At 43.8% G+C, this 12,279-nt stretch overlaps 1 protein-coding gene across 4 annotated transcripts in view; it reads right to left on the bottom strand.

Moving 5' to 3' along the window:
• Nucleotides 1-12,279, bottom strand: part of PAX2 (paired box 2) — an 82,394-nt gene that overhangs the window by 38,488 nt on the left and 31,627 nt on the right. For 2 of the 4 annotated variants that reach the window (XM_054382609.1, XM_054382604.1), the window contains exons 4-5: nucleotides 9,951-10,036; nucleotides 7,811-7,930 (exon numbers count right to left, since the gene is read on the bottom strand). In XM_054382609.1, the coding sequence (XP_054238584.1) occupies nucleotides 7,811-7,930; nucleotides 9,951-10,036 (206 nt within the window). The remainder of the gene's footprint in view (nucleotides 1-7,810; nucleotides 7,931-9,950; nucleotides 10,037-12,279) is intronic. The other 2 variants (XM_054382607.1, XM_054382608.1) reach the window with 1 other exon arrangement.

Genomic DNA, 12,279 nt, shown 5'->3' with positions numbered 1-12,279 from the left:
TTTTATTTTGTCATCCATTGTGCTTTAACATGTGATCCTCATGGATCCAAGCACCATGGTCCCTCTGACTCCCATACTTTTTATAACCATGAAAAAATTGAATTCATCTCCCTGAATGTGGGCAGACCCATATAGAATATATAAGAAGATCCAGAGAGACAGACACCAGTAAAGCTAGGGAGCAGCCTCTGCACAAGTGGGCACACGGAGCAGTCAGAGATACTGGAAGGAGTTGTAACTGCCTGACTCCTGCTGACACATTAGCTGCAACAATCCCTCCCAGGAATGAGTCCAAAAGTGGAAGAAAAAGATCTAGCCACACACTAAATACCCATAAACAGTCAGACAGGCACACTTTCATGGCACTCACACACATAAACTTGAAAAAAAAGCTCTATGCATAAGTCTCACAAAACATAGCCAATAACATTTAAAGACACAAGAATGCAAACTAGGACACAAAGAGGTACTAATACAGGTACATATCAAATGTAATTTCTGAATAAACAAATCACAACAATATACAGACACTAACTAAGTGAAAACCTGGAACTCTACAAAGTAATTTGCTTAAGTTCACATATACAAAATTGAATCATGTAAACAAACACAAACTATTTACACAAATAAAAAACCTTCACACAGACAAGAACAACCTATATATGTATATATACACAACATACACACAAATTATAACCCCAATGCAATTACACATCTGTACAAACTATATACAGAAGTGCACAGCACTAATAGGCTACATATTCATGCCCAGCAACCATGAAGATACAGTGATAACTCCAAGTAGGTAACAACACTTACACACAGAATATACATACAAATATACAACACTCACATATATGCTCAAAATGTGAATACAAATACCTGGCATTCATAGAAGTACATATCACTAACACTGAGCCATACGTGCCCAGACATCCATGTCAGCCGCAATATGCATTCTCCTACTAGGCAATATGATACACAGCTTAACGTACACATTTTCCAGGTCTCCATAGGCATGCACAAAAATATGGGTCCAACCTGCCACTCACCCCAGTACATAAGCACAGGTAAGCAGAAACCAGTGATCCTAACACAGAAATACAAAACCCAAACAGGAGTGCATTCCTAGACACACAAATACACCAGCAGAGATGCACACAAATACAGCTGAAGGCAGACCAGCTTGTCTTCAGATAGTGCCAAACCCTGCCAAAGTAAGCAGCACTATAAGCTTTAGAAGCAGAGCATTCTGTCCAAACTGCTTTCTGTGATGTAAGCTGTTAACTCTCCCTTACCTGCAGTCCTCCTGAGCAATGTGTACCCCCAAAACTCCCAGGGTGTGTGCAGACACACACATACACTGTTTCTCTTGCTTACAGACTGACCTCCAAATTTGTGGTGCAACAGCCTGCATTTCTGACAGTGCTGTGCTGCTTATTCATTGTCCTCTCCTTTATCCAGTTTCCCCCTCCTCTCTTTTTCCACACATACTCTCCCTTCTCTGACCATCCTCCTGCAGTTTATTTAGAGAGGTGCAGGATGAGTAGCAGATGCCTTTCTTATGTCCTCCTAGGAATTTCACCAGCCAAAGGCCCTCAGGAGGGAGGAGTGGGTGGCTGCTGAGAATTACTCCCTCTTCAATTTACATTTTCATCTCAAATGGAAGGATGTGTCATCTACACTTATAGAGAGACACAATGAGTCTGGGCATCCCTTGTGACCACTGCTGTTTGCAGTGACACACCATTGCTGCAAGCTGACAGCCACTGGAAACTCAGCCACACTTTATGAAATGACACAGTCCCAGGGAAAGTAGGAGGAAGGCACCGAGAGAGTGTGAAACAGTTTAGAAACTGCTCCCTCCATGTGCACAGCCATAAACTGCTGGGTGCACATCTCACAACTCTGTGTGATGGTTGGAACATGGGGTTAGCACCCAAGGCAACGTAACTGTGTGTGTCTCTGGTGTCATTTAGACTAATGCTGACCTGCAAAAAAGTAATAATATAGAATAACACAGACACATCAACTGTGGTGACAAGAAATCACAGCATGAAACAATCCAGCCACACCACAGACAGTAGTGCTGTTGTGTCACCTGCAGGGGTCCAAACACACCGTGTCGTCTTCAACAACACAGCAGTTCTGTGAGAACAGAAATGCTCCTCGTGTGCCCAGGGATTAACATACATCAGGTGCTGTGATACAGCCGTGATAAAGTCCCTCTCACTCTTTGCAAACATATGCAGGCAGCATAGGAAAATGAAGGTATTTCCCTACAGGACACTTAAGGGCTAGATTTCTCTGTAGTAGTACAACTACAGCACTGGTAAAGCATCATCATACCACAGATGACAGCATAAGTATGCTATATGTCCCAAAACAACCCCAGTATGCCCTGGAACAATATGGCCATACTTAATGAAAACACAGTTCTCAACGCAGTGCTGTAGCAGCATAGCTGTATTAGTTTCACTCTCATGGCCCAGTGATGGTCTGTTGTCAGTCAGCACATCCCATCAGCTGCAGTAACAACTATATGAATCGCAATGACGGCACAGTACTGCCTGCACCAGTTGGTGCGCATTGAAACAACCTTACTGCATGCAATGATGCAGGCATACCATCAGGAACAATTCACAGGCCCTCTGTGAAGAGTGTAATGGCCTTGTGTGTAGTGGTGCAGCATGGCAAGCAGTGATACAGTTAATCTCACTATTAGTGTCACAAACCCACAACTGATACAGTTACAACAACATGATAGCTGCAGACACCCTGCCTACAAGCACATGCTGATGCCGCTGACAATGACACAGTCACCTGAAATGTCACAATTACATCTCCCAAATTACATTATCATTGCCACTCTGAACAACACAAATGGGATTATATTTTTAGTGTGTTATTCAGCTGCGGTGTATCTGCTCAAATACTCAGACTTTCTTAAACACATTACGCATCTCTCCTCTCTGTGCTACTCTCCCCTTTGACAATTGAGTTTAAGAGGTTCTTTAAGACAGTCTATGTCTTGGGGCAGTACCTAAAAAAACAACTTTCAGGACTGGGACTGTTGCAGATCTCTCTGCCTCACACTCTACCTAAGGAAGCATTTCTACTTTCACAATAGGAAAATGAGATTATGGACAGGTAGGAAAATTCCCAATCTGAACACCATCAAAACCCTGCCCTGCAGTCAGAGGCCTCCCATTTGGAGTGCTGGAAGAGAAAACCACCACAATGCTTCTCAGTAAAGGTTGTCATTGTAATAACAGTCACAAAAGTATGTATGCAGAACCAAAATGAAGTGCAGTGACACTGCAAAAGCTCCTGCTGCTAGTAGGCAGCTCACTGTTCTGCACAGCTCAACCCCATTTTGAAGAGAACAGTGAACCATCTGCACTGATGCAGCTAATGCTTTTCGGAAGACTCCACCAGACCTGCCAAAATGTTGGTGACCCTTACTGTCCCCCTGCACTGACACAGGCCTGCATCAATTAATTCAATGTAAATCATTCTAATCATCAAAGTGACAGTTGAAGAAAGGAAAAGATAAACTTCTGCTTTCTCAGGTTTGCTCCCTCATCTCTACTGGGGATTCCTTTACGGCAAAGAGCCCAAGTATTGTTGCAGTAGCAATCACTCCATCCCCTCCTCTTTGACAAACCTACTGCTGATATTAGCACTGATCATACTAACAAGCCTGTAGGTTTTATTACTATTGATACTAATAATACTGGACACATTACATCTGCTCCCACCAATAACAGGCTGCAGATATGATCCCTGATAATGCTGATAATACTGGGGGATATTATCTCTGCCATTGTCAGCACTGCAGATATTGCCAGTAATGCTGTCAAATACTAAGATATTGTCAGGGACCAAGATTAATAATTCTGAGAATGTTACCAGCCTCACTGGAAGACAAATCCCAAATGAGAAACCATGTCTATAGAGGAAGTCTGTTTGTGGCCTGCTATTAGATCTACCTCTAATAAGAGTGGGTTTGTAAAGATCCCAAAAGTTGGGATCCCATAGCTGGAGATGCTATGGTAAGCAGGTAATGGTTTGAAACATTGTATTCATATTATCTAATGATCTGTCTATCTATCTATCCATCCTTCCCTTTCTCCTCATCTCTCCCTTTTTCTCCTTATGCAGTGCTTAAGGCTGCAGTATGAGTGATAATAGGTTTTTGTTGATGCCTCTGTGTCACCCAGTTCACACCACCCTTTCAGCTATCAATCAGGGAGGTTACGGAACAACAGAAAAATTTACCTTTTTTTTTTTTTCCCTTTTATCCTTCTGGACTTCTTACTGCTTCTCCTTCGTCTGACAATTATCCTGCTGAGCTTGTCCTGCCATCACAGCATAGCATAGCATAGCACTAGGATTGTGAAGAGTCAGAAATTCCTGTTTCCATCTGCAGATTGATACTGCAAGACCCTTAGTGGTCTTAGGAAAGTCACTACACACTGCAGGGCCACTTCTGTCTCTGGATGGTGGTGGGTGTAATAGGTAGAGAAGGTCAGAGAGAAATCACAGCACATTGGTAGTGCCTGTAGACTGCAAGAAATGTCACACACTGTGCTACACAACTGGTGAACTATTTTAGCCAAATTATTCTAAAAGTCCTAGAGGACCAAATCTCTGCTTTGTCTAATCCGTCATGACAGTCAGAAGGTTTGCAATCACTGGTCAAAAACTGACAAAATGAATGTGTGGTGTTAACAGGACAAATCCTGGCTATCCTTCCTAGGCACTCATCTGAGGAAGACAGACTCAGTTTTAAAGAAAGACTTGTGATCTGATAGTTCCTTGCTGTGGCTAGTAGATACCCAGAGCTACTTTCCTGCTAGCTCTCTCTCAATGCCATAGTCTTCCCAGGCCACCCTTGCAGTTGATAGGTTGAGATTTCCTCTCTTCCCTCTAACTCCCTGTGAGGGACGCACCTGGCTGTCACTGTCCATTGCTGAACCCACCTCATGCATCCGTCTGGCTCCTTCTGTCCAACTCGGGAGTTCTGCTACATCATCTTGACACATAATTATCTCTCCTCTTCTTAATCATCTGTGCTACTGCCTAATGTAGGCACCAGCTGCAGCCAGGAGGACCTGCAGGAGGGGGTGTGTGCACATAGAGGCTCCTCTGTCTTTCTCCCACTGTGTTCCCCCCAGTCATCACAGAGGTTGCTAACAAGGTTTTCAGAACTCAGGATTCAGAAGCAGCTTGGTACTTCCTCCTTTCTCCTGAACTGCATTCCTCACAGAGGAATCCTTGCAGCAGAGATGGTCCAACAGAGCAGAAAGAAAGAGAGAGCAGTGCTGCTGCTTCTGCCTCCTTTAGGGAAGAGCCACTCCCAAAATGCTGGGAAAGTAGATGTGCACTGGGAGCCCATGAGGGCTTTTCAACGCAAGAATAAACCCTGCAATTAAGAAGCTGCAACAAAACAGTGCTTAGAAGCTCTGGGAAATACTGACTAAGAGGGTGTATGCGTCCAGCATGAGCATGGAAGAAATACCTGCACTGAATTTCTTGCCAGGCTTTCCTAATCCCTATCTCAGCTAGGAACAATCAAAGCCTTTAGAGCTATGGGGGAGATAGCCCAGTAATCAGTGCAGGTCACTGGCAGTGCAAAACCTCCCCTTGGACTCTTCTAGCCTTAGGATCCAGCCCTGCAAAGTGATGATGTCTTCCAGCATTTCTTAAGACCAGTGTGAGCCCAGATAACTCTTGGCTATGGGTGTTCACCAGCTGGCCGGTGGTGCCACGGAAGTTTTTTTCTGGGACAGGAGCATGACATCTCCCTGCAGCAGATATCTGGGATGGTAGGATTAAGGCTGTTCTCCAGGGCAGTTGCAGCTGTGTAATGTAACTGCCACCTAAAACTCTGAGAGCTAAAAACAAGCAACTTCTCCAAGACTGTCTGGTACCTTTTGTATTCCTAGTGGGTTATGTGGGCTCTTGGTCAACACCAGGGATGTTCAGAGTGTTGCTTGCCCTTCATAGATCAAATCTGGGATGAATTAAGGATGGACACAGAGAGTTGTTCTTAGGGCAAATACATCATTGCGAAGTATCACAATCTTAGATGACTGCTTGGTTGTTTCTGTATTTAATGGTACTGCTCAAAAAAAGCTCGGGTTCTGAGGCTGGAAGTGACTAGGTGGCTGCATCTAAAGTGGAATGATCTTTTCAGGTATTTGAAAGAATAGCTGCTAAAGCCAGACTGAACCATGTCGTTTCAAAATGAGATATAGAGGCACCATATTGAGAGCTAGTGATCACCATGCTGGACTGTATGATAACAGTGGTTCACAAAACACCCAGATAATTTTCAAGAACATTAGAGAAACCATCATAACCATTAGAGAAACTTGTCACTTGGTTTAAAATGTCACTATTTCCAGTATATGTAACAATGGGAAATGGTGGAGGAGTTTGCAGTGTTTGCAGTCTCTCATTCCTGATGTTTTTCGACTTTGAGGCATTGGCTCAGCCCTTCCATTGCTGCACTTTTCTCTTAGCTGGGCCCTACTGCCATCTAGCTGGGAAATGGATCTTCCTCTGGGGTCTGATCCAATTTCCAGTGACATGAGTCCTTGCCTCTAGTTTTATTTTTGTATTAGGGAGAAAGAGATCATAATGACTGTCTCTTTTTCCTTGGGATTGTTGTGTTTATTTGGATGCGAAACCTAGCAATGCAAACCTCACCAGAACCAACACTGAGAAAATTACTAGCAAACCCCCAAAATACAGCATCTCTTTCAGGAGAGCTTTCTCTTCTCACCGTGTGTCACAGAGAAACCTCATGTTTTCTTCCACTGCACAGCCTTGGAGTTACAGTACACACAGCACACTGAGCCACCTATACCACTAAGTCCTCTCATGCAACAGGCAACAACAACAAATGTGTGTGAAAAACAACATACTGAAGGCAGGACTGTTCCAAACAAACTGGTCAGGCATACTCTTAGAATAAAAGTTAATCTCCTGGACCTCAATTTTTTGAATGCATCACATTTAAAAAGCAAGATTTAAAGAAAAAAAGTTTTAAAAGCCACTATAAGAGCAACAAGACCTTACCTACCCCTCCTAACTTAGTCTGTCTAGACCTGAGACTCCACTTTTGGCTCATTTTAGGATTCACTTTGCCCCAAGTTCTTCCCAGCAGATAGCACAGAAAAGGTGATAGCTTAATCCTAATCCCTTTGAACCAGAGTGAAAGGCTTAGATAACCACCTTAGGGCTACAGTATTCAGAAGACCTCCTTTTCTGCTTTCAGACTGTTATAAGTGTGGCATTTCTGCTGTAGAATGCTACCCATTGAAAACTGGGCCCTTATGATCACCAACTAATGTAGCTCACGGCACACCACAGGGCAGGAACTTGTTGCAAGGGGAATGAAAGGTTAAGTCCCACATTGCTGGTGCTTCTCTGAGATGCCATTTTGTTTGAAAATGAATGAATTGGGGAAGCCATGTTTACCCACAGTTCAAAGTCTGGGCACCTGCTGGCACCTGGGGAGTTCAGTTCCAGCCATTTCCAGCAGTGAATGAACTTGGGATCAGCTCCAGCAATGGAGACAGCTCTCTGCCTGCTGAGCAGATGTCTGGAGATGCAGCCTGTCATGAAAGGGCCTCGGAAGAAGAGCATTCCAAGCCAGCAGGGCAGTGGCGGGGAACTGGTCTCTGTTGCTAAAACTGATCTAGCCCTTGGAGCAGCTGCAAACCTTGGCCTGAAATTGGAGCCTGTACATGGGGACAAAGAATATAAAAGGGAGGATGAGCTTCTCCCCTCCCCCTACCTTCATCACGTTTCCTCTTCTCGCCATTCGACCGAGGAATCCCCAGGATCCCGTTAATGGAGTAAGAGCCCACTGGATCATTGGAGGCACTGGAGACGGGAGGGGATGCTGTGCTGGGCACTGGACAAAAGGAAAAGGGAAAAAGGGCCATGAGGAGAGCAGCACAGCACTCAGGGTGCCTCCAGCTGAAAGCTACATATGCCACTTTTCTCATAGGAAAGCCTGGGCAGTTCCTCACCCTGAAGGACTCCTATTTGCTGTACTGCTGGGGTTGTTGCATCCCAACTTTGCCAGTCTGTTCCTACCATAGCTCCATAGCCTTCCAGTACAGGGCCATAAATAACAAACAAATGTATTTTATCAGGAAGCTAAGCCTTATTGTTATATCCTAGCTCCGAGCATACTTCCTAATGCATGCCATGGTAACTGAGTGCAGCCATATTCTCTAGTGACTTCCCAGTCCATCCATATTTTGCCAGATTATTTCCTGTCAGCATTTTTTGACCAGGAGTGCACATGTTCTGTCTTAGCCAGATCAGCCTCTTACATGCCCACTCAAAACACTCATTGAAAAACTGCCTTCTTAGTATAGGTTGCAAGCACTTCAACACCGGGTCAATACATTCAGCTCCCTAGTAGAACAAAGAGTGAGTTGGGGGTACATTCTGCAACCCAAATAAGTAAGAATCTAGTGTCTTCCTTTTGCCCTGACCAATGTCAACAGGCAGACACCTTCTGTGTCTGTATGAGTTCCCAATATATCAGAAAATGAGAAGTCATCCAAATTAGAAATGATCACTTCATGGTAATCAGGGTTTATGGTATAGAACAAGTAGAGCTATGCATCTAGTAGGCAGGCCCATTCTGTCTCAGTGTGTCCCAATAATGGAGAGAATATCCCAATTCTCTTATAGACCACTACCTATCATTCAGCTCATGAAGCACTGAACTGAAGCAATCAATACTTCCAATACAAGCCTTCCAGGATGGAGCGGAACCTGTCAACACTATCCAGTGTAGATCCACACTTTTCAGTACATCCCAGAGCAATGAGAGACTCCAGTAGCAGCACTCACAATCACTGTCCCAGCTCAGACAATGCATTCCCTAGATGTTGCACTACTTTTCCACGAAGGAATATCATCTGCCAACTCCATCTGTTGTGGTCAGTGATTACCAGTTCAGTGAGCAAGTTCAGTTTCAAAGAGCATCCAGAAACGCTCTGCCATACTGGCCCATTAATTCCATTGTTCTCCTGAACACAGTTCATGTGCAGGAGTCTATCTGCCAGCTCTGTCCCATGTAGACCATCACTTTCCAGTAAATCTTTGTATAGCAGTTGATTCTCAGTAACCAACAGTATCTCAGACAGTGTCTTAGGCCACAAATATATTTCACAGTATCCCAGAGTACTGTATGTTTTTTCCTGTTCTTAATTGTTACTGGATAAAGCTATGCTAGCAATAGCAGACATATGCACCACAGAGACCACAAAGTGAAAAGTATCTCATCACACATCTAGCACAGTACCTTTAGACACAACAGACTAGGAGACATTTGGTCACTTTATTACAGACTCCACCTTCTGCTCACCTCGATGAACCCATCTCCCCCAGCAGAAATGCATTTTCTCAGTGAAATACACCCTTAAGATACCTGATTGCAGAGCCAAGATAATGAAGAACTCGATTGTGAAGCATTAGTAATATCTTACCCATGTCTGTGTATTACTAACTCTAAGAAATGGACCAGTTCCAGCAAAGGGCAAGAAAAGAAAGCAGGAGAAGGAGGGGAAAATAGAGTCAAAGCAAGGAGACAAAAGGTGATGGTGGTGCTTAGACAGGATAGTGGTAAATACTTCTCTCTAGGGAGACAAAGCAGAGAGCATGAACGTGAAATGGATGTTAAGGCAGAATCACTTTGGGCAAGTCCCTATCTTGGGCTGATTTCTCTGCCATGATTCCCTTCTCTTCAGTACATTAAGAGAAACAAAGAACAGAAACCGCTGAGGTTTCTTTTCCCCCACTCCCTCCTCCTTTTTGCTCTGCTTGGCATCTACTTGTCAGAATTTGTTCCCTTGACTAGGCTTCATTTTAATTTCCACTTCTTGTGTCACCACCCCTCATGCCAGTCTTCTTACCGATAGTATGTCCTGGAGCAGTCACACCTGTCCCACTCCCATCTGGTGTTGGGTGAAAAGGTTGCTGAACTTTGGTTCTGATGATCCTGGAAAAGAGCAAAACACGTTCAGAACTTTGTGCGACTTCTTTGTGCGTTTACATACCCACAATCCTAGCTATCAGAACCTAAGGCCCGATCTGAGCTCTAGATGCAGCAGAATGGATTCATTTGCCTTCTTGTAGTCCTAATTCTGCTGCTTTAATGGTCCATTTCCCAGAGAACTGTCCTTGCTCTGCTCTGTCATCTTTTCCTGAAATTGGGGTATTTGCTGCATAACTGTGGTGCTCAATGAACAAGCTAGGATCTCCTGTCTGTTAGCAACTGCATTAGTATTTATGATCTGCTTTGTCAGCACAATCACAAGACAGTCTTTGCAGCTAACAGAGCCGTACAAATGGTGTAGATTTTGTTGTGTACCTTTCTGGCATAGAACTTAATCCTTTGAACTGATGGAAGCTTTCCCAAAGCTCTTGCTCTTCATAAATGAGGAAATGGGAGGTCAGTGGTGATAAAAAAAATCACTAGCACCTAGTAGTACTTGACTGGCAAGGTCCCTTGACTGGCAGATGCTGGGTGTTTGTGACTTGGGTGGAACTGTCTCACCAAAGAACTCAGAGGAACTGTGGGAGGGCAAATTCCTTTCTGAGGCTAAGAAAAGCCTCTCTAATTAGTGTGAAGGTTGCAAATGCTCTTCAATCTCAGTTTCTAGAACTCTCATCCCTGCATTATACTAGCTTTAACTTCTCCCCAAATTCTCTCCAGAAAGTGAAAGCAAATAATGCATTTTCCTTGCCCACACGAGAGCTTCCCTTAAAGATTTGTTCCAAAAAATAAGCTGGCAAAACTTCAAAGAGCAAATGTGTGGCCAGTGGGTGGTATGGCACAGATAGAGATAGGCAGAGATATTGAGAGGGCATTTTTGAAAAAGCACAACTCCTGAGAGTGAAAGCTTCTTAGGAAAAGAAAGGTATTTCAGAGCACGTTGGGAAACTTCTATACACACATTATGAAGTCTGGACAGTAGCTGGAGTAGTGGAGAGGCTGACTGGGATGTAGCTGGAGACAAGGACTGTCAAGGTTCTGTCTGGGGATAGAGATCCAGATCCTCACCCCATACAGGTCAGTGGTACTGGTGGCCCAAATCTGTATCTGCTGAGGACCTATTCAGGTGTCTGAGGACCTCAAGGCCAGATTCTGAGGTCATGCTGATTTTCAGTAGCTGAAGAACTGATCTGAGAAGTCTGTCCTAGGGCAAATAATATAACTTTTTTCTTCTTTTCTGGTCGTTTGGTTGTTGAGGGTTTTTTTTCCTTTTCTTTTCTCTTTTCTCACATTTCCCCCTAAAGCCCCCTGAAGTGCCACTCTGGTTGTGTGAGTTTATTGATTTCCCCCAACCTAGAGAAACAGAAAGAGGGGATGGGGTGCAGGCAAAGGGATGGAAATAGAAAGCTATAAATTATTTGTGACAGGAAAGCAATAGTGCCAGAGTGCTGAGCACAAGTCCCGTGTCACTATTAGATTCCTTTTAGCCTGATGACACTGTAAAAGAGGTTAAGTGTCTGATGGAATCGTACACCTTGGGGGCAGGGGCAGTCCAGGAGCAGAACAAGCCACAGAGAGCAGGTATATCAATTCTCCAGGCCAATAATATTCCCCTCATTGATCGCAACACGAAGTTCAAAAATCTCATTATAGCCAGGCAGACCTGGAACTTTTTAAAAATCAATAGAGTGATATAATGTATGTATACTTTGTATAAATGTATCTATCCATCCATCCATCTGTCTATCCGAAATCTGCCTGAAGGTGTCCAAGTTAACATACACATTATACTGTGTTAAATTCTATTGTTGTGTAGCACAGTGAATGCATTAGAAGATTTCCCCTGCAGCCTTAGATGACATATTATAAAATATCCTGTTAGCATTGAGATGACATCAGACAGTTCAATTCATACTGAGATATGACATCAGATTTGACATTCATACTGGGAGGTGGTATCAGACAGCTCAGCTTCTACTGAGGGGAACCATAAGATGATCTTAATTCCATTGATATGGCTGATCAGGCTGTGCTGAATCTGAATCATGCTGCATGAAAACGGCAAAGTTTCAAAAAGCCATTTAGAGTAAAAAAAGCCTGGAAATGATGGTGGCATAAAATGCCTGTCCATAATGCTTCAAAAACTCAGGCAGGGGCTGAAGAGAAAGGTTCCATTTTCTTCACCATTCAGTTCATGGTCTCTGGGCTGAAAATGCTGGTTAATGCCAGTTGTGGCTATGTTTGCT

The sequence above is a fragment of the Indicator indicator genome, chromosome 7 (assembly GCF_027791375.1).
Source record: "Indicator indicator isolate 239-I01 chromosome 7, UM_Iind_1.1, whole genome shotgun sequence".
Taxonomy (NCBI): domain Eukaryota; kingdom Metazoa; phylum Chordata; class Aves; order Piciformes; family Indicatoridae; genus Indicator; species Indicator indicator.
The sequence above is the reverse complement of the archived record's forward strand: the minus strand, read 5'-3'. Positions and strand labels throughout refer to the sequence as shown.